The sequence below is a fragment of the Bos javanicus genome, chromosome 7 (assembly GCF_032452875.1).
Source record: "Bos javanicus breed banteng chromosome 7, ARS-OSU_banteng_1.0, whole genome shotgun sequence".
Taxonomy (NCBI): domain Eukaryota; kingdom Metazoa; phylum Chordata; class Mammalia; order Artiodactyla; family Bovidae; genus Bos; species Bos javanicus.
The window spans coordinates 83743491-83769923 of NC_083874.1; the positions used below are offsets into that span (position 1 = coordinate 83743491).

Here is a 26433-nt window from a genome sequence, read left to right on the forward strand (position 1 = left end):
GTGTGCCATGGAATGTTAAGTCGCTTCAGTCGTGTCCGACTCTGTGTGACCCCATAGATGGCAGCCCACCAGGTTCCCCCGTCCCTGGGATTCTCCAGGCAAGAACACTGGAGTGGGTTGCCATTTCCTTCTTCAATGCATGAAAGAGAAAAGTGAAAGTGAAGTCGCTCAGTCATGTCTGACTCTTAGCGACCCCATGGACTGCAGCCCACCAGGCTCCTCTGTCCATGGATTTTCCAGGCAAGAGTACTGGAGTGGGGTGCCATTGCTTTCTCCATGTGCCATGGAATAGGGCTTTTTAATTTTAAGAACAAGGTGACAGCAGAAATTTGGATGTGAGCAGAGTAACCAGAGCTGTATGAGAACATGGACTAGTGAAGATCACCAGCCAGAAGGCTTCGATTTTAGGAGTCATCAAAATATTAAGGTTTCTGAGACGGAATGAGATTGCCAACTGTGAAGATTTCCAGAATAATTAATTCCCAGCAGTAACTTACTCAATGCAGAGACCCAGAATTCTATTTAAAGAGTAAACTGCAAGTTGATTTCGCTTCTGAATAAGTCTTTGGTGGTTAGTGATGAGATCGTCCAGTGTGTCAGGATCTTTTATATGTTGAAAACAGCAGCCCTTAAGGAGGATGTTTAGAACCAAATTCATGGCTCACTTCTATCATGCAGAGCTATGCTAAGAGTCTGCAAATCCTTTAGACACAGATCTTTCCCCAGTTTCATCTTATTGACTGCTTTCATGTTTTTCCCTTTGTCACATATAACCAGAACAATCACCCTCACTTTCTAACCATTTTTGGAAAAAAGAGATGGAAAACCCTAATACTGCATATATTAAAAGTTGAAACATCAAAGGAAGACAATAGGCTCCAAAATGTAAAGCAGCCCCCAATAAACACCTCTTAGCTAGGAATTGTTTTTGCCTGGCAGTGCTTTCTAATGTTGATCTCTTATACTTGAGTAGGTCTCTGCCATTACCTGAAGCATGAGATCTTCAATGGGAGGATTGAACAAGGCAGCAGATTTCAGAGCAAGAGAGGTTTTGTGTGTGTGTGTGTGTGTGTGTGTGTGTGTGTGAGTAGTTTTGTTGTTGTCATTATGTCCTTTTTATTTCTTCCAGGGAGCCTCAAATCTCCAGTAAAATTTTTGCAACAGAAAGCTTTTTGTGTTGGTAGGACTGAAGAGGGTTTAGTGGTGGAAGTAAACGCAAATGCTCAATTCCTCCTATCCAGTTCAGTTCAGTTCAAGTGGCTCAGTCATGTCCGACTCTTTGTGACCCCATGAATCGCAACACGCCAGGCCTCCCTGTCCCTCACCAACTCCTGGAGTTCACTCAGACTCACGTCCATCGAGTCAATGATGCCATCCAGCCATCTCATCCTCTGTCATCCCCTTCTCCTCTTGCCCCCAATCCCTCCCAGCATCAGAGTCTATGAATACTAATTACCAAATATGTATCACTTGTATCTTGTGGAGATATCAGCCGAACAATTAGGGGTATAAGAATCCCTTGGACTGCGAGGAGATTAAACAGGTCAGTCCTAAAGGAAATCAATCCTGATTATTCATTGGAAGGACTGATGCTGAAGCTGAAGCTCCAATACTTTGGCCAGCTGATGCGAAAAACTGACTCATTGGAAATGCCCCTGGTACTGGGAAAGATTGAAGGCAGGAAGAGAAGGGGATGACAGAGTATGAGATGGTTAGATGGCATCACTGATTCAATGGACATGAATTTGAGCAAACTCCAGGAGATGGTGAAGAACAGGGAGACCTGGCATGCTTTGTCCATGGGGTTGCAAAGAATCGGACACAACTGAGCGACTAAACAAGAATCAGGAGTATGACCCAAGAGCAAGAAAGGCAAACGTTTCCTTCCATTCTTTGTAAATATACAGATAACTAAACCTGCTAACAAATATTTGCTAACAGGAGAAGGCTTATCTATAAATATTTTTAGTGGTATATTTCTAGTTTAGGACTATTTCTGGTAAACAAATCTATAATCTATGAATTTATAAGGCACAGTTTCATGGCAAATGTTATATAAGCTAGTCAACTATATGAAGATTGACTATTATCTAAACACCCATGTACACGTGATAATCCATGTCCATACACAGAGACCCAATTGTTTTCCAGGGTCAGATATCATGTGTCCAGTGCAGAAAAGAAGGATCTAGGGAGCTGTCCTCAATGTCCTCAATCTCTCTGCTTCACTTGTGCCTCTTGACTGCTTCTATCATTGAAATTGCTAGTAACCTTTGACATTGGCTAAGGTCTCTTGACTTGTCTAAGGCTGATTTAACAATCCAATCTTTTGAAGTAACTCTATACTTACTCAACCTTTCTAGAAAAGTTGTATAGACTAAAAGTGAAATGCTTGAAAAAATTCAAATGCCCATAAGTTTAGGAATAGTTAAGCAGCCCTCAGTATAATTATGAAGTATAATAGAAATCTGCCAGTTTAAAATATGAAAACTTAGTTACATGATAAAATCTACATAAATTATGTTAAATGCAAAAACACAGTTTATGCTACAACAAATGATCCTAAAAAGTCATGTTTAAGAAGAGAGTGAAATAGAAGGTGCCTTGGATGGTCTATGTCTGACAGAGACATTGGTAATGTCATTGAGAAAGGTAAGACATGAGAGCAGAGAGGGAAAAAAGTTAAGAACATTTTTGAAGAAAAAAAATTTTGCTGATAAGTCATTAAATGTGTCTAGATGATATCTGAAAATGGAAATACGAAATTCAAGAGTGAGGCCACGTTTATAGAAAAGAAGAGAAAGCAAACTCCCATATTTTATGAGCTGGGTATCCCCCTGGATCTTTTACATATATTTTCAATTAATAATTGAAAGTTTCATCACTGCACTGAAAAAACTGAATCACTAAGATGCTTAGCTACCCAGATTTGGGAGTATTTTCCATATAGGAACTAATAGAAGCCTGGGAGAGATTACAGCAAAAGGGATAATGAGACAGTAAAAACTATATAGACAGGTCAAAGAAATGGCACACTAAATAAAAAGCGAACATTTTTAAAGTCAAACTAACATACAGGGTCACTGAGGTCAAAGAGAAAATGTCAACAGGTAAAAGACTGTTGCTCATGTAGAATGCTTCAGAGAAAACTAACTACATTCATTATCTTCAAACTACTGAATTATGTTTCAAAAAGATTAACTTACAAGATGCAAAAGCTGAAAAGTGTTCGGGTTTTAATATATTAATATTATGCAGAACATTAAGGTGAATGAATCTCAAAGACGGGGTGTTTTATGAGCATTACACCTCATGTTTGTCTAAATTAAAATCTAGGGAATTACGTAAATACTACCACTAGGAATACTTTTTATCTCTTTAGATAAAATTTCTAGCAAAGATGACCCAACAGATGTTGAACGAACCCCTTAACAGGCTTGAATCATACAGGTAAATTAATTCCACAAATTTCTCTCAAAGGGAATCTGAATCTCAGTGCTGATTTGGATGTGCCAACAGCACATGTTCCTGACAGTTCATAATGCTTCATGAGATGCCTGGGAACCTCTGGATTGGATGAATATTCAAAGTGATCTTCAGGGAAATCCTAAATGAGAATGCACTCCAATAATTGAATGGAAAGGTCACATAGGTGAGTGACCATTACAAAATCTGTAACATAATGGAACCATTGTATTCTCACAAGTGGTAGTTAGGAACTTTAGGTCAAGGATTTATTGCATTTCTACACTTACAAGAAGATAATACAAATAAAAAGTGTTCACATTTCTCTAAGGAAAAAAATATACTCTTTTGTATGAAACTTAAGACAAAACACTTGTATTTCTAATATCAACTTTCTTAGAAAAGAGGCAAATTTCAAGTAAGTGAAGCACACACCTGTAGTTACATTTTTTAAAAAACATTTAGATTGTTACAGGCTTTTGCCAATTCCTTAGATTGAAAAGAGAATTTTTATAGATACTGGAATCTACTATTAGAAAAAAATGCTTTGATTTACCTGTTTGCTCCACTTTAGTTGCTTTGTAGTTTTATTACTTTTATTCTAAACTAGATAGTAAAAACAAAACATCAAACATGATTTTACTTTAGTAAAGAACATTTACAGCATCTTGGGGACTCTTGGTAAATAAACCGAATCATTATTATTATAAAATTTATTTAAAATATTTCATTAGAAAATCATTAGTTGTCCAAGGACAAATTATACATTTGTATAGTTCTATTAGTCAAATTCATTTTCATATACTTCAGGGAGGAATATCTACTATCTACTGTATATCTTCTGAGAGTAACAATACAGAATACAACTGACTTTAAAATTAAAATATTTTGAATACTATCTATCCTAATTATATTTGGTAGAGAATTTATTTCCTTTATTTTCATCAAAAAGTAGGTTAAAAAAAAGTGACTAAATTTTCTCAATCAAGATAATATATTTTTATAACAAGGTTTAGCCCTTTCTTTAATTAAAAAACTCTTCATTTTTTCTTCAATTCTATCATAAAATCTGCATGAATCTCTATTAAGCCCCTAGTTTTAGTCATTATGTAATTATTTTCTGTCTCTAGGTCTACATGCAACCTGTTCTTCCCTTGTTGGCTTGAGTTCCAATTAACTTGCAAATTCAGCAGGCCTCTTACAACTGAGACATCAATATCCTTCAAAGATTCTTCTGCTCTTCTTTTGAAGTAGCATATTAGTGGTCTCAAGGTAGCTCTTAAAATCCTCTCTTTTCTATTGTGACCATTTATAAGCACAAGTTAATTGGCCCAAGGCCAACTATCAAAAAATGGCTATGTGACCTGAAAGGGAAATGTTACTTTTGTATGGTTTTTTAAATGCAGTGTGTCCTATAAGAAGTTTTAATAATTAATATAGTAAATTTCTACATGGTCATGTATTTGTACCTGTGTCCCACTTTTATTGCAGGAGGGATTTTGAATAGCTCCAAAATAATGTAAAATAAACTAGAAACATTCAGTAAGTAACAAAAAATAAAAATGAGCAGTGATGCAACAAAGGAGCAAGAAAGCCAATGAATTAAGCTGTTTTACTGGAAAGACTCTATCTCTTTCACAGAGGCAATTGAAGAAGTGTAACAGTCATGATATTTAAAATCTTATAAAGAAGCTGTGTCCACTTGAAGAACTTGATTCCAATAACACATGGTGAACAGTAAGGCTATTCTCAAATTCTATCAATCATAGGGTAGAGAAGTTGGCAGTGCCATAAACAACTCAGCAACAGAAATACATGCATTTATTGGGTATCCTGGTCACTGATAAATAAAGTGGAAGAAATTCCATTAGAATGTTTTCCTGACACATTTTTCACAGCAATCTACTGTGATTGCTCTTCTGCTCTATCCCTCAAGTTACTCAACATGATGATTTCCCAAGGGTCGTTTCCACATCACACTGAGAAATTTGGTTCTTGTTACCTAAATCTAGAAAGAGCTTAGACTCTTGTCCAAGCACATTCTAATTTACCTTTTATTGCCACTCCTTTCAAAGAATATCTTCTAGGTATAAAAAATACAGTAACTTAACAATAAGATTTATTATAGTTAAAATTATCATGAAAGTAAAATTTTAAATAGTAACAATTTAAAAGTTTCTATATTTATTACAGTAAGGTTAAGCTTTGGCTCCCAAATTGAAAAAAAAAAAAAAAAAATGAATTTAAAGAAAAAGACTGCTCTCATTTGCCACAGTAAATATTTGCTTTCTATTTAAAACAGATTACCCATATCAAGATGATTTTGTTCTGCTGATAAATAATAAAACTAAAATAAAAATAAGGTAAAGTTTAATTTTATGTTTTCTCATTATGTATTACTTTAACTATGCTGAATGAATAAAATAAATGCATTTCAGTTTTCTAAAATCTGGGGCTCTGCTTTCCTTTTTCTTGCTTTTACAAATTAATGAATTCAGCATTAAAGTTGAAGAAATTATAAAACACCAAGTAATTATAAAAGCGTGTAAACATATTTAAGAAGAAATTTGTGAATAATACTTTTCTTTAAAATGAACAGGAGATACTTTATAATGTGGTTAAAAATTGCAAATCTGTTTTTTTTCCTCTTCTGCAGACATTTCTAAATACATCTGTTTAAATTAACTATATTATATCTATTATATAATTTTTTTGTTTTACCTAGTACCCACTTCATGGAACATACAGAGTTTTCAGTGATACTGAAGTTAGCTCCACCTTTACTGAATTATAATGGACTTTGACCACGTCTATAGCGTTGGGACGGAGAAGGCAATGGCACCCCATTCCAGTACTCTTGCCTGGAAAATCCCATGGATGGAGAAGTCTGGTGGGCTGCAGTTCATGGGGTCACTAAGAGTCGGACATGACTGAGCAACTTCCCTTTCACATTTCACTTTCATGCATTGGAGCAGGAAATGGCAACCCACTCCAGTGTTCTTGCCTGGAGAATCCCAGGGATGGCAGAGCCTGGTGGGCTGCTGTCTCTGGGGTTGCACAGAGTCAGACATGACTGAAGCAACTTGGCAGCAGCAGCAGCAGCATAGGGTTGGGAAGACTGCCTGGAGAAGGGAAAGGCTACACACTTCAGTAGTCTGGCCTGGAGCATTCCATGGACTATATAGTCCATGGGGGTCACAAAGAGTTGGACAGACTGATCGACTTTCACTTTCATAGGCTTTATGAATGTTCTCTGTGCTGCTTTATTGAGTCAATTATGATTTCATCATTATACTTTTATGATCAAATTTTAATCCAGGAAATAAAATATATTAGCGGTGCAAGAATAAATAGTCTATCCATTCTTGCAAAAATCTTTCATTGAACATTAATATGTTCATTTACTTAAAATTTTCCGGTCCAAAAAGAGGACAACCTAATTCACTGTACCTTTATCTTACCACATTTACTTTAGCTGTTGAAGTAAGTTGAATGGTGTCCCCTAAAAAGCAATGTCAGGGATCAAATCCTAGAATCTCTGAATACTATGTTATTTGAAAAAAAAGGTCTTTCCAGATGTAATTAAAGTTAAGGATCTTGAGAGGAGACCATCGTATATCACATGGGTAGGTCTTAAATCCAATGGCAAGTGTCCATATAACACACAGAAGAGAAGCCACAGACAGGACAGGAAAAGAGGATGCTAATAAGGAGGAAGAGATTGAAGTGATGTGGCCACAACCACAGGAGCCAAGGAATGCTGACACCCACCATGACCAAGAAGAGGAAAGGGAGGGTTATCCCCTAGAGCACTCAGAGGCACTCTGGCCCTCATGTCACCTTGGTTTCAGAACTCTGGCCTCCACAACTGTAAGAGAATAAATGTGTGTTGTTTTAAGCCAATGAGGTAATAGTAATTTGTTATAGAACTCTGGAAAACTAATATAGCTGTAGTCTAAGTGATTAAGCAAAGATCGAAATCAAGAAATGTGACTGACATAACTGTAATTTATACCAATCCAAGGGGATATAATTATCACATAGCTTGCATATTTTGTATATTTGCAAAGCACCGTGATCAGTTAATTTCTTTCTCTCTTTTTGCTTTATGATCCTAAGGGGTGAGAATAATGGTATGTATCTTGATCACAACACAGATATTGAACCCTAACCCTGTCTTAATCATTGCTGGGAATAAAATACAAGGATGAGTCACAGTCAAGCCTGAGTCACCGGTTCAGGGGGTGAAGCAATTCCAATGAACATCTAGTACATAATAAATAAACTCAAATCCCTGTAAGAATAGAAACTATTATATCCCCGACCTCTATTCCATACATGCTTTTATACTCACAGAAACACGGTATATTTGAAAGGTAGTAACGATGGCTTCCCAGATGGCTCTGTGGTAAAGAAACTGCCTGTGAGGCAGGAGACCCGGGTTCGATCCCTAGGTCAGCAAGATCCCCCAGAGAAGGAAACAGCTACCCACTCCAGTACTGTTGCCTGGAGAGTTCCATGAACAGAGGAGCTGGTGGGCTACACTCCATGGGGAAGTAAAGAGTTGGACACAACTAAGTGACTAACACTTTAATGAAGACGCTCTGATCTCAGAGAATGGACTCCTTCCCCAGTCATGCTAATCGCAGTTACCTGCTACAAAGAATATTCCCAGCAGATACACAAATTGAGATTTTGGAAAAGAGACATCAGTGTAGGTTGCAGCAGATGAGAAACACAGGACCTGAGATAAGTGTGAAAAGAGGGACAGGTTCTGGGGATATAAAAGGGAAAGGAAAGTATGCCCTCGACAGAAAACCATGAACTAAAGCTTTGAAGTGAGACTGAGCGCAGCATGTATGACTTGGAAGAGCAGTGACTATTTGTCTCCTAGGGAGAAGAAACACGGGTGTGACGGGTCATAAAAGCTAGGCACAAGTTTCATGGAGTGAAATGAAAGAATGTTTTTAGGAGACCAGCTTTCACTGGTTCCCTCATTTTCAGAGTAAGAATAAAATTAGTGTGAAGCAATAGTTCTGTCTCTCTGTCTCCGGCCATCCGCAAAAGTGTTAAGGAGTACAGAAATCTAATGATATATATACAGGAAATTGAAAAAAAAAAACAGTCTGAAAACTCAATTTCCTTAAAAATATGCTAATCTCCTTCTTCTGTAACTCTATTAATCTTGAAGGTTAGACAACTTACTTGAGCATTCTGCTTATAAAGTATCAGATCAAAGAATGGCATATCATAAGAACTCAACATGGATCAGAATTCTCAGTGGTTTCTTGATGATACTATAAATAAACCTTACTGCAAAACAAAGTGTTTGAATAGGTAAAGATGCTAAATGTTAAAATTCTGGGCAAGGGGGACTTCCCTCGTGGTCCAGTGGCTAAAATTCCAAGCTCCCAATGTAGGGAGCCCAGGTTTGATCCCTGGTCAGGAAACAAGAGTCCTCATACCACAGCTGAACACCCCTTGTGCCACAAATAAGACCAAGTGCAGCAAAATAAATAAACACACACATATTTTAAATCCTGGGGGGAAGTCCCTATTTATTCACTTGCTGATCATTCTTATTTTCGTTTGTTCATATTCATCGTTTACTACCTGCACAACTCCTCCCACACATTTCTAAACACTAAGTTATGGAATGAAACAGATTTCACAGGGCTTCCGTCTTAGACAGGTATCACAATGTCTTTTAAAAATCTAAATGCTTAGTACAAACTTTTACTTGATTTGAACAATGGTTTTTATTTTTGAGAACTGGATTGTTCATTCTTTTTCAACAGTCTCTAGTAAGTTCTCAAAACATATGATTTACCTTAGATAAGAAACACTGGATATTTTCTCATTTGAGATTTATGTTTAGACTAGCAGAAAATTAGATGCAAAGTATGGAATGGATCTCTAAATCTTTGCTAATTCTACCAGTTGAAGATCTGTATTGGATTAAAAATTAGAAAAAAAAAAAAAAGGTGTATCCCAAGGACACTATATCCAGGTACTATTCAAAGGCTTAAAAAGTCTCCCACCCACACAACTTGGAAAATAAAATTACTTGAAATCATGTCTGTGAGCTTATTAATGAGACTTGCACTGATAACAATGCAATAAGAAGGAAGTCATTGTACCAAAAAAACAAAACAAAAAACTACAGGCCCTTTTTTATTTCCCTTGGAGTTCAAACCCTGGAAACCAGTGGCCCAGCCCACAACCTTCCTGCTGCCTCCCTGACCTCTACCCATGCCTGGCTCTAGACAGTGGTTATTATCAGGTTTGAGGCTTCTTAACATTACTGCTGCAGGGTCCATTCAGTAATTACTAACAATCACTAAATTATTGGCTTTGTTAGGATACCATGCTCAAAGAACTACTAAACAAAATGTATTTTATTCTACTGCAATGAAAACAGAAAAACAAAAATCCATGTAATGACTTTTAACTATTGATTTAAGACCTTTAGAGCATCTTTAGGGCTTTCCAGGTGGCACAGTGGTAAAGAAGCCACCTGCCAGTGCAGGGGATGAGGGAGACCTAGGTTTGATCCCTGGGCTGGGAAGATCCCCTGGAGAAGGAAATGGCAATTCACTCCAGTATTCCTGCCTGAAAAATTTCATGCACAGAGGAGCCTGGAGGGCTATAGTCCACGAGGTCTCAAAGAGTTGGACATGGTTGAGGATGCACATATGCATGCAAAACATCCTTAAGATTCTCATTAAGGTATTAATGCTATCCTTTTATTTATTTCTTAAGTTGGGAACTATGTCTATCATCATTCCTCTTTATATCATACAGGGAAGAACGGTGTATGGTCTTGGGTTAACAATGCTTTAAAATCAGCATAACTTAATTTATTTTTTTATCCAATCTTAAAACAAATATTTATTAGGCATCACCATCCCCGTGGAAAAGAAATGCAAAAAAGCAAAATGGCTGTCTGGGGAGGCCTTACAAATAGCTGTGAAAAGAAGAGAAGTGAAAAGCAAAGGAGAAAAGGAAAGATATAAACGTCTGAATGCAGAGTTCCAAAGAATAGCAAAAAGAGATAAGAAAGCCTTCTTCAGTGATCAATGCAAAGAAATAGAGGAAAACAACAGAATGGGAAAGACTAGAGATCTCTTCAAGAAAATCAGAGATACCAAGGGAACATTTCATGCAAAGATGGGCTCGATAAAGGACAGAAATGGTATGGACCTAACAGAAGCAGAAGATATTAAGAAGAGATGGCAAAAATACACAGGAGAACTGTACAAAAAAGATCTTCACAACCAAGATAATCACGATGGTGTGATCACTGACCTAGAGCCAGACATCCTGGAATGTGAAGTCAAGTGGGCCTTAGAAAGCATCACTACAAACAAAGCTAGTGGAGGTGATGGAATTCCAGTTGAGCTATTCCAAATCCTGAAAGATGATGCTGTGAAAGTGCTGCACTCAATATGCCAGCAAATGTGGAAAACTCAGCAGTGGCCACAGGACTGGAAAAGGTCAGTTTTCATTCCAATCCCAAAGAAAGGCAAGGCCAAAGAATGCTCAAACTACCGCACAATTGCACTCATCTCACTCGCTAGTAAAGTAATGCTTAAAATTCTCCAAGCCAGGCTTCAGCAATATGTGAACCGTGAACTTCCAGATATTCAAGCTGGTTTTAGAAAAGGCAGAGGAACCAGAGATCAAATTGCCAACATCTGCTGGATCATGGAAAAAGCAAGAGAGTTCCAGAAAAGCATCTATTTCTGCTTTATTGACTATGCCAAAGCCTTTGACTTTGTGGATCACAATAAACTGTGGAAAATTCTGAAAGAGATGGGAATACCAGACCTGCCTCTTGAGAAATTTGTATGCAGGTCAGGAAGCAATAGTTAGAACTGGACATGGAACAACAGACTGGTTCCAAATAGGAAATGGGAATACCAGATCTGCCTCTTGAGAAATTTGTATGCAGGTCAGGAAGCAATAGTTAGAACTGGACATGGAACAACAGACTGGTTCCAAATAGGAAAAGGAGTTCGTCAAGGCTGTACATTGTCACCCTGTTTATTTAACTTATATGCAGAGTACATCATGAGAAACTCTGGACTGGAAGAAACACAAGCTGAAATCAAGATTGCCGGGAGAAATATCAATAACCTCAGATATGCAGATGACACCACCCTTATGGCAGAAAGTGAAGAGGAACTAAAAAGCTTCTTGATGAAAGTGAAAGCGGAGAGTGAAAAAGTTGGCTTAAAGCTCAACATTCAGAAAACAAAGATGATGGCATCCGGTCCCATCACTTCATGTGAAATAGATGGGGAACCAGTGGAAACAGTGACAGACTTTATTTTGGGGGGCTCCAAAATCACTGTGGATGGTGATTGCAGCCATGAAATTAGAAGACGCTTACTCCTTGGAAGGAAAGTTATGACCAACCTAGATAGCATATTCAAAAGCAGAGACATTACTTTGCCAACAAAGGTTTGTCTAGTCAAGGCTATGGTTTTTCCTGTGGTCATGTATGGATGTGAGAATTGGACTGTGAAGAAGGCTGAGCGCCAAAGAATTGAAGCTTTTGAACTGTGGTGTTGGAGAAGACTCTTGAGAGTCCCTTGGACTGCAAGGAGATCCAACCAGTCCATTCTGAAGGAGATCAGCCCTGGGCTTTCTTTGGAAGGAAATGATGCTAAAGCTGAAACTCCAGTACTTTGGCCACCTCATGCGAAGAAATGACTCATTGGAAAAGACTCTGATGCTGGGAGGGATTGGGGGCAGGAGGAGAAGGGGACGACAGAGGATGAGATGGCTGGATGGCATCACTGACTCGATGGACATGAGTCTGAGTGAAGTCCAGGAGTTGGTGATGGACAGGGAGGCCTGGTGTGCTGCGATTCATGGGGTCACAAAGAGTCGGACACAACTGAGCTACTGATCTGATCTGATATACCAAACAATTATTCTAGCAGCTAGGCATTTAGTATTGAATAAAAGAGATAAAAAAATCCCCTCCCTCAGGGAGTTTATATTCAGGCTAGAGAGAAAAATAAGCAAAATACATAAACCTTGCAGACAGTGCTAATGTTAAAAATTAAGCAAAGCAGGGGATCATGACAAGGTGAGGTGTGACCAGTTTAGAGAAAAAAAGGTCTTTCTGAAAAGGCATTTTTAGGTCAAGACATGAAGGATACGCCGGAGGAGTCATGCAGATAACTTTTAGGAGAAGCTGTCTGATAATGGGTCTGTGAGTGCAAAACCCTGCCCAAGACAGTGCGTGCTCAGGCCTTGTGTCTGTTATATGGAAAATAGAGGACAGGATAACTACAGAGAAAATGCAGCCAGGGAGTTAATGAAGGGTGCAAATTACATCCAGTTTCAATCCTAAATCTACTGGAGGGTTGAATGAGAGGTTCTAAAGTAGCCTAAGGTTGAAGAGTGATGGGATCTCATGGCCTGGTAGGAGATTCACGCAGCCTCTCTGTTGAGAATGAACTGCAGAGGGGCGGAGGGAACCAAGAAGAGACTCACTTAGAAGGCTACGACGTGATAGACCAAGTGTTGTTGGACAAGGGTTATCGTATATGAGATGGCAAGAAGTGATTATGTGCAGTATACTTTTTGAAGGAGAGGATAAAAGGGTCTGGTGAGAAAAGAATGTAGTGGGAATCTTTAGGGTTGACCCTGATGATTTTGGATTGAGCCATGGACATGGAGAAGATTATAAGAGCAACTAGATTGAGGCAGAATGTTTTTTGAAAATGCAAATATTCAATAGGGGTGAAGGTAGGCAAGAGGATTTTAATTTTGCTATTTTATTATTTTTAAAATGTCTACCAGGTCCATAAATGACTAAGGTAATCAGATTATCATTTAAAATAATAGCCAAAATTTTGCACATTATTAGGTACAGCTTTATAATATAGTTCATTCGGGTTTTCTATAAGATGGTATGGAAAACCCAAATGAACTTTCTGGCCAGCCTTATATATGCATGACAAAAAAAAAAGAAATTGAATAACTATTACTTTCACAGCTGAAAGAAATGGTATATGTGATCCTTACAGCAAGCCTTTTATTAATCCATTTTATAGACAATGAAAATGAAACCTATAAAAGGAAAATACTTCATAGGTAGGAGGCAGCTATTTCTAACTGAATAAAAGGCAGTTTGCTACAACAGAGTAAGTATAAGTTTCTCCAGACAAACCTGAATTGAATCCTCCTTTTGTTAGTTGCTTACTGTGTAACCTTGGACATATTTCTTTAGGCTTTAAAATTAATTCAGTGCTTTCCCCTTTAAAAGGAATATATATATCTGTACATATGTGTATATGTATATATATACATATACACATGTATTTAAATAGGAATATTTAATTATCTGTCTTCTTTTATTGTGAAAATTAAATTAAATATTGCGCATAAAACACTCAGCACATTGCCTGACAAATAATCATAATCAAAATAACAACAATAATATGGGAAACAACACTGATGATAATGAATGTAAAAGCAACAGCTTAGAATCCCTGTGCTTATTATGGGGTAGATGTCATATAGTAACTCTTTAAAGTACCGTGTTTTATCCTTATAGCAAATCTTTAAGAAGATAGCTATCGGTCTGAAGATAAAAACACCTAAAGGCACAGGCTTAGGCCTTTAGGTCCATAGGTTTTACCCTGCCCATCATGAATAGGAAAATTCAATGCCTTCCTGAGCCAACAAATTTCTGGAATATTAAATTAATACTTCTTCAATGCTCTATTTGTAATAAACTTTGAGGTGAAACTTGGGACAACAACAACAAAAAAGACAGGGACAATTGGAGAAGGCCTTAGAGATAAATACAGTCATAGCAAGGAAGACTAGAAATTAAATAAGGCTTGAAGTCCAAGTGCACACAGATAGTGGGACAACATGCATTGGTCTATTTTCCTGAAGCACATAGGTTAAAAATTAAAATATTTTGTGTTTATATAACTTTTACTCATTTTTGGTGATGCTTCAATTTTGTCTGTCAACTTGGGCTAGACTGGGGCACCCAGCTGCTTGGTCAAATACTAACCTAGATACTGTTGTGGAAGTATTTTGTCAATGTGATTAACATCTGCAATCAGTTGGCTTTAAATAAAGCAGATTACCCTCCATAATATGAGTGGACTTCAACCAATCAGCTCAAGGCCTTGACACCAAAAACAGATTTCTCTGTGAAGAAAAACTTTGCCTCAAGACAAACAGAAATCCTGTCAGAGTCTTCAGCTGGCCTGCCTTATAGATTTCAAACTTGACAGCCCCACAAGCACAGGAGCCAGTTCCTTAATATAAATCTCTGTATTGTATATACTTATATATATTATATATCCTTTTGATTCTGCTTCTCCAGAAAACACTGACTGATACACTTTTCCTTTCCATTGATATATCTTTATTATTATTTTTGTTTACCTTAATAAAATATCAAATATAAAATAAGAAAAATACTATCTACATATAATAGAAATTTAAATAACTATTTTTCTCACAATTCAACACCACTATCAAGTATTTATCAACAAAAAACACATTTTTTTAATTAAAAAAAGAAGCAAGCATTATTTGGCCTTTTCATCACTGTCTTAGTGAATTGACCATAGCTAAATTTTTAGAAGCAATTACTTCTTTCCTATTCCACTGAGAATCTAAAAATAATGACTTCTTGCTATTCTTTAAAGATTGCAGCAGAAAACATTTTAGTTTTTAATATGTAAGCCATTCGCTTCTCCAGGGGATCTTCCTGACCCAGGGAATGAACCCGGGTCTCCTGCATTGCAGGCAGATTCTTTACAGTCTGAGTCACCAGGAAAGCCCATAAGCCTACTTAGTATGTATCTATGAGCAAAGTATATACTTGATAAAATAATTAGTAAGCTTCCTTTACACACTGGAGGGAAAATAGGCATGCCTGTATAAAAGAGGAGAAAATGTGTAGCAAACATAAAGTGAAACAAAAAAGGATGTACAACTTTACTGTAGATTTCCAAGGAAATAAGTGCTAAGATCAAAATGAAAAAGAACTCATGTTCATTAGAGAATAATATGGTTAGATATCACTCCTTTTAAAATGCCGAAGTTGTAGAATAATTGAGCATAATCTGCCGTGCAGAATTAAATTCTACAAGAAAACAGAGAGGAGATCTAGAAGAATCTGCACCACAATTAAGAAAATCAGAAAGTCCACCATAAACAGAAGTAATGCTTTTGTTAGACTAAAATTGAGCATTTCAAAAGTTAGAGAAAACTACCTAATCACTGGGTCCTGTGGTTAGCTTCCATTTATATATATATATATATATATATAAATGGATATTTAAAAAGTCCGTTTGCAATGCAGGAGACTTAGATTCGATCCCTGGGTTGGGAAGATCCCCAGGAGAAGGGAAAGGCTACCCACTCCAGTACTCTGGCCTAGAGAATTCCATGGATTGTATAGTCCACGGGGTTGCAAATAGACACTACTGAGCGACTTTCATTTTCACTTTCATGTATACATATATATGTGTGTGTGTATATTTGTTTTAAACTATATATATACATATATAAAGTTTGTTTATAAAATTATGAATATATATTTATAATATACAACTATATTAAATCTTTATTACTGCTAAGGTGGTTCAGTGGTAAGGAATTCTCCTGCCAATGCAGGAGATCCAGGAGACATGGGTTCCATCCCTGGACTGGGAAGATCCCCTGGAGGAGGAAATGGTAACCCTCTCCAGTTTTTTGCCCAGAGAATCTCATGGACAGACGCGCCTGGATGGCTACAGTCCTCGGGGTGGCAAAGAACTGGTCGTGACTAAACAGCTGAGCATGCAGCACTGCACTTCCTCAGTGGCCAAACTGATCATTTAAAAGATTAAACATATTAAAAGATTTAGAAGGAACTAGTAACAATGATGAAGCTCTGGTGTGCTGAATTACCACTGCCTCCACCTCTGATGGGCATCACAAAGGTCATAAGAAGTCTATTATAAACTATTATATCCAGGCAATTATCTCTATCATTACCACCATTTGGAATCAGATGTTAATAGGCCACAAATACAGATGTACATTTAAGTAAATGATGAAATTTTAACTTTATAAATATATGAAAAACAGTATGGCATTTACAGAGTAGTGTTTTAATAAAGCTGATTGCTAAAAAGATTTTCCTTCTACATTCATCTAAAAATTCCATTTTTTCTAATATTTTTATTATATGCGCTAATTCAGTATTAATATTTATTTTAATATTCAAAACTTACTCTCTTTCTTTGATATTAAAAAACTGACATATGACAATTAAAGCAATTAAGAATCTTCCCTTAGGCAAGAGAAGAAGGAAAAAAAGAAAAAAAATCAAGTTTTGCTTTTGAGTTGTTATGAATAAAAAGCTAACTTGCAGCTGATTAATTTTAGCCACTGATTTATCATACAGCTATAAGACCTCAGCTGTGTCATTTTCTGACTGATTGATCCCATTCAGTAATATTTTCTATTTCCAGTCTTCTTAATTTTTATAATGATTTAATTAATTAATGAGAAGAGGTATTAAGAATACACACAAGAACTATACAAAAAAATCTTAATGACATAGATAAACATGATGGTGTGATCATTCACCTAAAGCTAGACATCTGGGAGTGCAAAGTCAAGTGAGCCTTAAGCAGCATCACTAGATGGTACTGGATGTGATGAAATTCCAGCTGAGCTATTTCAAATCCTAAAAGAGGATGCTGTTAAATGCTGCATTCAATACTCCAGCAAAATGTGGAAAACTCAGCAGTGGCCACAGGACTGGAAAAGGTCAGTTTTCATTCCAATTCCAAAGAAGGGAAATACCAAAGAATGTTCAAACTACCGCACAATTGTGCTCATTTCACATGCTAGCAAAGTAATGCTCGAAATTCTCCAATCTAGGACTAGTACGTGAACAGAGAACTTCCAGATGTCCAAGATGTATTTAGAAAAGGCAGAGGAACCAGAAATAAAATTGCCAATATCTGTCAGCTCATAGAAAAAGCAAGACAATTCCAGAAAAACATCTACTTCTCTTTCACTGATAACATTAAAGTCTTTGACTTTGTTGATCACAACAAACTGGAAAATTCTTAAAGAGATGGGAATACCAGATCACTTTACCTGCTTCCTGAGAAACCTGTATGCAGGTCAAGAAGTAACAGTTAGAACCAGACGTGGAACAACCATCTAGTTCAAAATTGGGAAAGAAATACGCCAAGGCTGTATATTGTCACCCTGCTTATTTAACTTATATGCAGAGAACATCATGGAAATGTTGGGCTGGAAAAATCACAAGCTTCTGGAATCAAGACTGCTGGGAAAAAAATCAATAACCCAGATATGCAGATAACACCACCCTTATGGCAGAAAGCAAAGAGAAAATAAAGAGCTTCTTGATGAAGGTGAAAGAGGAGAGTGAAAAAGCTGGCTTAAAACAACATTCAAAACAAAAAAAAAATCATGGCATCCAGTCCCATCAGTTCAGTTCAGTTCAGTCACTCAGTCATGTCCGACTCTTTGTGACCCCATGGACTGCCGCATGCCAGGCCTCCCTGTCCATCACCAACTCCTGGAGTTTACTCAAACTCATGTCCATTGAGTCAGTGATGCCATCCAACCATCTCATCCTTTGCCATCCCCTTCTCCTCCCGCCTTCAATCTTTACCAGCATCAGGGTCTTTTCCAATGAGTCAGTTAGTTCTTTGCATCAGGTGGCCAAAGAATTGGCATTTCAGCTTCAACATCAGTCCTTCCAATGAACATTCAGGACTGACTTCCTTTAGGATGGACTGGTTTAATCTCCTTGCAGTCCCAGGGACTCTTAAGAGTCTTCTCCAATACCACAGTACAGAAGCATCAATTCTCCAGTCCCATCAATTCATGGTAAATAGATGGGGAGACTATGGAAACAGTGACAGACTTTATTTTTTGGGGCTCCAAAATCACTGCAGATGGTAAATGCAGCCATGAAATTAAAAGACACTTGCTCCTAGGAAGAAAAGCTATGACAAACCTAGAGAGCATATCAAAAAGCAGAGACATTACTTTGCCCACAAAGGTCTGCATAGTCAAAGCCATGATTTTTTTCAGTAGTCATGTATGGATGTGAGATCTGGACCATAAAGAAGGCTGAGCGTCAAAGAATTGATGTTTTGGAAATGTTGTGTTGGAGAAGACTCTTGAGAGTCCCTTGGACTGCAAGGACATCAAAACAGTCAATCCTAAAGGAAATCAGTCCTGAATATTCATTGGAGAGACTGATGCTGAGGCTGAAGCTCCAATACTGTGGCCACCTTAAATGAAGTGCTGACTCATTTGAGAAGACCCTGATGCTGAGAAAGATTCAAAGCAGGAGGAGAAGGGGATGACAGAGGACGAAATGGTTGGATGGCATCACCAACTCAATGGACTGAGTTTGAGCAAACTCTGGGAGATGGTGAAGGAGAGGGAAGCCTGGTGTGCTGCCATCCATGGGGTTGCAAAGAGTTAGACATGACTGTGTGACTGAACAACAACAAGAATTGATTTGATGAATAAATGATATTTCTAGAGAGGTAAAATAATAGCTTCTATGTCAAAACAAAGAAAAATGAAATTTATACGACAGCAAGCTGAATTTGATAGATTTATAGTTAATAAATTAAATTTATATAGATTAGTTCATTTGCAGCAGTTAATTTTCTAATGTAAATGTCTTAATTTCTTAAAAGACACAGACAAAGGCATTAGTGTAATCAATTTATCAAGTCTCTCCTTATTATGAAATTTAATAAAAGATAAATGAAAATTGGATTTGTGCAACATGGGAGAAGCATCCACTGACTTAACTTTATTAAAGAGCATTATTAAAGTTATAAACTGATCTGTATTTTACACCTAAGATACAAACACACACAGACACTCTTAATATTTGGGCATCTTCGTTTTGAAGGTCTATTTTTCAGACCACTGTGTGGCGAATAGAGCAACACAGTTCTGAGACTATAAAAGAGAATAACTGATATTGCAATAGCTGGAGGATATTTTGAAAGAGAGTTACCAAAATTATTTGAGGAACAGCAATATAATTGGAGTACATATATCACCTCTTAATATGAGTCATTTGGAGTTACAGTATCTGTTATGGTTGCTCCAAAAATATGAATCTCATTAGTTTATAATTAGATCTTGGGATATAACCTAGTTTGACAGAATTTCTTATATAGTTCATTTGTGTTTTTATACTCAACTATAAGATGTTTAAATACCTGAAGATAAGATTCAACAAAGATAAATAAAAAGAAACTTCTGGTAGTTACAGAACCAGGTGTTAGGTGAAACTGCCCTAGTAACTCAGATGCTACAAATATGTTGCTCTGGGCTAATGCATCCCATCTGAACATTTGGAGATAAAAATAATGAACAAATGGATGCTCCATAGTCAATATGGGGATACATCCCCATGAGGAGTAATGCAGATGTGACTTTTTTTTTTTTTGCATCCCCTCTATAACTCAACACACACACAAAAGCTGTTACTAGGCACTTGCTTTTTGCATGGCAATTTAGAGGTTCAAATAAAGAGATAATTAGGTGTATTTGAAAAAAGATGAAAGAAACAGTGAAATATAAAAATATTGTAAATAGAATTATATGGGGAGAGAGTGGAGGGACTAGTTGTCTGTTTTAATGCTGCAGTCATAGTAATTCTAAATATAAGGCAAACAAAATATGCTCTATTGTAAAGAGAAAAGCCCAGATCATTTTGTAGAATTAGAACACAAGTAACACACTCTGTAATATCTCATTAATTTTCTCAGAGTTATAATGTCTCTATTTTTATACTGTTAGTCCAGACAGAAATCTATTATTTCTCTAAAATATATTCTGGACAATGAGAATTTATCATGATTATTGAATTATAATTGATCAGTTCTGTGTACTTTTGGGGTAATAACTTAGATTTATTATATAAATCTCTACCTTGTAAATATTTAATAAATAGTATCATTCAGTCACAGTGTCCACTAGGCCCCTGTATATTTAGATAAGCCATACACATTTTTTTAAATAATAATTTTAACTTATAATTCATATTTTAACATCTAGTGATCAGGAACCTGTGATGCTCTGGCAGCAACAAACACCTCCATTTACTTTATTATTTCTTCTACTTTTGAATTTTGAAGAGTAGCAGGTCTCCTACTAGAAATATCTGAATTATTTAATTTAAAGAAACTAAAGTATGTATTTTAAAAAGTCACTGTCCAATTATACTGTGAATCGGAAGGAAGAATGTGAAACTGATAAAGATATCATATGGGGACATATAAAAGTTTAATCGAGGTACAATTACTATGTCAAACAAATGACTGGGCTTCACTGATAATTTCAATAGAATGAAGAAATAACAGGAAAGAAAGACAAAGAAGGATCACAAAGGATAAATTAAACAAGTCTGAACCTGGAAAAGATCATTCTAGATAAACTCTGTTGGCAGGAGATGAAAGCAAAAACAGAGATTATTATTAATCTATTAAATATATTATTCATAATATTTTTAAATAGACATATTTTGATAAAATAGACACATGAATAGAATAATAAATATTTAATTTAGAAAATTATTGAAAAAATTAGGGGCAAGTAGTAGCAACAAAAGACTAAACAATCGCAATCCACTTTCCACAATTATTCATAGTCTTTATGAAATCAGGCCTTTACTAACCTAATACTGCATCAAAAGTTTTAATAGAACTACGCAATTATATTTTATATTATACAGTTTGATAAAATTAAAGGAATAACATTTGTTTCCCAGTGGCAGTTCAATGTAAAAGGAATGTCTGCTTTATTAAATGCAAATCTTCTTAATGTAATATTCATGTGAAATTATTTAAGACATTACTTAAGAATACATTTGTTCTATTCTAATTGTCTATGCTAAAATCACACAAAAAAACCTGGTCATATCAGAAAAAAAATAGTTTTAAAGCATAATTTAAAGTCTATGTTGTTCAGATCACTCTAAAGTTAAATATTTGTGCAGGAGAAGTATTTAGTTGCTTTTACAAAAGAATTTCTTAATAAGCATAGAAAGTATTAAATTAATTTAAAACAAGAAAATTATTCCAAGAAATATTTATATTTTAAGTATTATTTACATTGTTACAATTAATCTTCATCATGCAAAAATAATAATTATTTTGCAAAGTCACCAAAATTGCTTGGCAGGCAACATAACAAGGAATGGGGTATAAGAATATTAGAGGAATGAGAAATTCCTGGGCTAGAAAGCATGGGCTCACAAGGACTGGTATTCACAGAAAGAAAAGATTCAATTGAGGCTGAGAAACAGTCTTTGAGCAGCCCTGTCAACACTAAAGCCTCAAGTTAGGGTAAAAAATTCAGAAACCAGGCAGTGGAAACTCATAACAACACGGAAGTCTGCTACTGACTCATATGATTCGGTTGCTCCTAAAAATATGCTACATAATACTGACTAGAGTAGGAGAAAATTATAGAGAGTTCTTATCCAAATCAGGTTACAAACTATCTAGCAATATTATGAAAACGAAACATTAATTGAGAATTTACCTTATTCTGTGATTCCATTTCAAAACAGTGATAATGAACATCATGCAATACGGTATTTTTGAAGTTTACCAAAGATATTTGTAAGATGTCTATTTCACTTTATTCTATTGAATTTTGACTTTTTGAACTACTTTTACAGGTAAAAATCCCTACCCAGTTTTAGAAGAAGGTAGAAATCAAGAAGTTTCTCACCAACTGAAATGTTGTCTCTGAATTGAAAAGACCCTATCTTGTACCCAAGTTCCAAATAACAGGGCTACATTTCACATTTCCTGTAAAGTCAAGTCCCATTTGTGTCCATTATTTTCAGTAACCATTTCCTGCTCATATCTCTCAGGCCTAACTTCCTAAAACTGCCTAAGACAGACTCTGGTGCAAAGGTCTCATCTTTCTCTTCCAACCGGGCTCTGATCCCTCCATCTTAAGACTTCATTCCTTTTTCCTGATGTTGCTGTCTGCTAGCCCGGGCCTTTTATTACTTGCTAACCAGATTGGCTGTGGTGCTGACTTTCTTCTTATAAACGTACCGTTGGCATTCTTCACAGATTTTAGTTCAGATCTCAGCCTTTACTTGATAAATGCTGATCAGACAAATGAGGAGCAATGTCATGAAGCCAAATTTCAGTATCATTAAGTTATAACTACAGAAATTAGTTTCTTAAAAAAAGTGAGTATTTGAAGCAACAACATAATTTTTATCCTTAAACTTATATGAATATCATGTTCAACATCAGTCAAATATGTGATAATGCAATATTCTATCATGGTAAGTCATATTTATGAAAGTATGTTTTACCACTTTCCTCTTTTCCCTTTCAGTCTCATTTTATTATTTTTCTGCATTTTATCATTTCAGTTTCTCTCCCCATTTTATTACTTATTGGCACTTTTCTCAATGTTTTAATATTCCAATTTTCCTTATTCTTTCATACTGATGTGTTCTGTGTTATGATTTCCACTGTGACAGTTCATTTTTAATTATTTTCTCTTTTTACTTTAAACTCATAACAATGTCATTTAGTCTGGGATAGCATAATGGATTCAAGAAATAAAGTATATTAAACTGTGCCAGGTTTCTGGTTGAAACCTGGACAAATACATCTCTATTAAAGGTCTTAAATTAAATAGGAATAATTTTTATAGCATAGAAACTTTACCTGCTGAAGTTGGCTCTTCATCATCTGATGCTATGATAGAGGAAAAGAGATGGGGGGGTGGAGTAGGGGGAAAGAGAGGTGGGAATGATGTGAGAGGGAGAGAGAAGGGGAGAAAGAGAGAAATTGAGATTGAACATAAATATATCTCACATTTCTAAATAATAAATAAAAGTCTCTGACTTGAAAATTTGTGTCGTACATTAGAAATTTGTCATTAGATAATTAGATAAACAGATACACATATTAAATTAACAGCTAAGTACACCCATATTTTAAATAAGCATTAGAAAAGCCATTCAGTTATTTAAATTTGAATTTTCTGTCCTTTTGCAAACAAGGTTGATTTTTTTTTTAGTCTGAGTGCAAATTATATTATAAATAATATTGTTTAAAATATAAATTATATGTTACATATGAATACCCCAACCATCACCACTTCATGGAAATTTTCTATTAGCAAAGAGGAATTGAAAGGTATTGTTAACTGTCAAAAATTTTGCTTCACGAGGTAGAAATTATTAAAAAAAATAGGAATTATTAAACCTTAGAGTAACTTAGAATCATTCTGAGTGTTGGTTAAACACAGAGATTCAATCTTTCTCTCACCCCATGACATTCACACACAACTACACTCAACTCATGTGTATCACACACTTCAAGATTCAGTAGTGGTGGTTCTGTGGTGAAACCACAGGATCCTGCAATTTAAAGGTTGATCCCAAGTGATTCTGACACAAGTGTTCTACCGCACATACACGGATAAGCATGGATATTACAAAAAGAGAGATCACATAATGAAAACAACTTTCTGCTAAAGCAGTGGTTCATAACTCCACATCTATACAAGATGCCAAACTCCGGGCCCCATTTCAAACCAATTAAGCCAGGGTCTCTTTCAATGGTAGTAATTTGGAGCCTGAATTGAGATAAGACTAGGTAATATCATTATAATGTATTGATTATATTGGAGCTATAACTCAAATTGTTAATCATTTTGATTTGTTCTTTAAAAGGGAGACATTTTTGAGAACAGCACAACTCCAGGGGTAATAATTAACTGTGTGTTTGTGGGGGATGGAGCTGCAAGAGAGAAGCAGCTTCACAATTTTGCCTAGAATTCACGGTTCACCTTTACACTAACAGACATGCTCTGTGAGAAGATATTTCTGCTTTGTGCACAAGTGTAACTTAACCAAAATATTACTGTTGAATTATATTACTCTAGCCAATACTACTTCATTGGATTTATGAAGTTTTAAACTAAAAATTTACTCAGCTGAATTGCTTATAAAAGAGCTTTGTTCCCAGGTGATTCGTTCATCAAGGTACCTCTGTCTAACTAGGGAGAGTTCTGCACTCTTTCCCGTTAGGGTTACATCTGCATAGAGAACACATAAGACAAGCTTACTTTGTGCCCTGACAGTATTTTTCTCTCACACTGCTTGGCTTGTCTCCTTGCCACCAGGAAAAAAAAAAAAAATTCGAGAGTGCAAACACACTTGGCACGCATGGTGTAGAGAACAGAAATTTTTAAAAGCTTTTTGCTGCTTTATCATGTCCCAAACATATCACAACATGTTCAAAGAGGAAAACCTTCAGTAGCTTCCAGGAATCCCCTTTTAGGAAAATACCACAGGGGCTTAAAGAAGTGTTGACCTTTATGGGTCATTGTTAGTAAAAGTCTGGAGATTCAAAAGGAACAACCACCAAAAAAAAAAAAGTTTATAGCAGGTCACTTTGTGTGTGTGAACTGAATTTATAAAAGAAACAAGGAGATGAAGTATACTCTTATTTGATAGATGAAGGGACAGAGGTTCCTAGTGACAGAACATTTTGTCTAAGGTCAATTTGAATTTGAACTCATGTGATTTGAAAACCACTTTTTCCACTGTGCCTTCAGAGATCAGATTAGTTGCTCAGTTGTGTCCAACTCCTTGCGACCCCATGAATTGCAGCACGTCAGGCCTCCCTGTCCGTCACCAACTCCCAGAGTTCACTCAGACTCACATCCATCGAGTCAGTGATGCCATCCAGCCATCTCATCCTCTGTCATCCCCTTCTCCTCCTGCCCCCAATCCCTCCCAGCATCAGAGTCTTTTCCAATGAGTCAATTCTTTGCATGAGGTGGCCAAAGTACTGGAGTTCAGCATTAGCATCATTCCTTCCAAAGAAATCCTAGGGCTGATCTCCTTCAGAATGGACTGGTTGGATCTCCTTGCAGTCCAAGGGACTCTCAAGAGTCTTCTCCAACACCACAGTTCAAAAACATCAATTCTTCAGCACTCAGCCTTCTTCACAGTCTAACTCTCACATCCATACATGACTACAGGAAAAACCATAGCCTTGACTAGATGAATCTTTGTTGGCAAAGTAATGTCTCTGCTTTTGAATATGCTATCTAGGTTGGTCATACCTTTCCTTCCAAGGAGTAAGCGTCTTTTAATTTCATGGCTACAGTCACCATCTGTAGTGATTTTGGAGTCCCCAAAAATAAAGTCTGACACTGTTTCCACTGTTTCCCTATCTATTTCCCATGAAGTGATGGGACTGGATGCCATGATCTTTGTTTTCTGAATGTTGAGCTCGAAGCCAACTTTTTCACTCTCCACTTTCACTTTCATCAAGAAGCTTTTGAGTTCCTCTTCACTTTCTACCATAAGGGTGGTGTCATTTGCATATCTGAGGTTATTGATATTTCTCTCGGCAATCTTGATTCCAGCTTGTGTTTCTTCCAGTCCAGCATTTCTCATGATGTACTCTGCATATAAGTTAAATAAGCAGGGTGACAATATACAGCCTTGACGAACTCCTTTTCCTATTTGGAACCAGTCTGTTGTTCCATGTCCAGTTCTAACTGTTGCTTCTTGACCTGCATACAAATTTCTCAAGAGGCAGATCAGGTGGTCTGGTATTCCCATCTCTTTCAGAATTTTCCACAGTTTATTGTGATGCACACAGTCAAAGGCGTTGGCATAGTCAATAAAGCAGAAATAGATGCTTTTCTGGAACTCTCTTGCTTTTTCCATGATCCAGTGGATGTTGGCAATTTGATCTCTGGTTCCTCTGCTTTTTCTAAAACCAGCTTGAACATATTGCTGAAGCCTGGCGTGGAGAATTTTGAGCATTACACTGTGCCTTACTTTCTCACAAACTGCTGATTCAGTATCCACCAAAATAGAAAAGTAAAAAGGAGATGGAATCAAGAAATAAG

The 26433-nt window shown here is 36.4% G+C and overlaps 1 protein-coding gene across 2 annotated transcripts in view; it reads right to left on the reverse strand.

Moving 5' to 3' along the window:
* The window catches only part of EDIL3 (EGF like repeats and discoidin domains 3), a 484817-nt gene that overhangs the window by 296983 nt on the left and 161401 nt on the right, over nt 1-26433 (reverse strand). Inside the window, exon 3 of one of the 2 annotated variants that reach the window (XM_061424340.1) lies at nt 23223-23252. The exons of the other annotated variant lie outside the window; for it this stretch is intronic. Coding sequence (XP_061280324.1) covers nt 23223-23252 — 30 coding nt within the window. The remainder of the gene's footprint in view (nt 1-23222; nt 23253-26433) is intronic. 2 annotated transcript variants of the gene reach the window in all.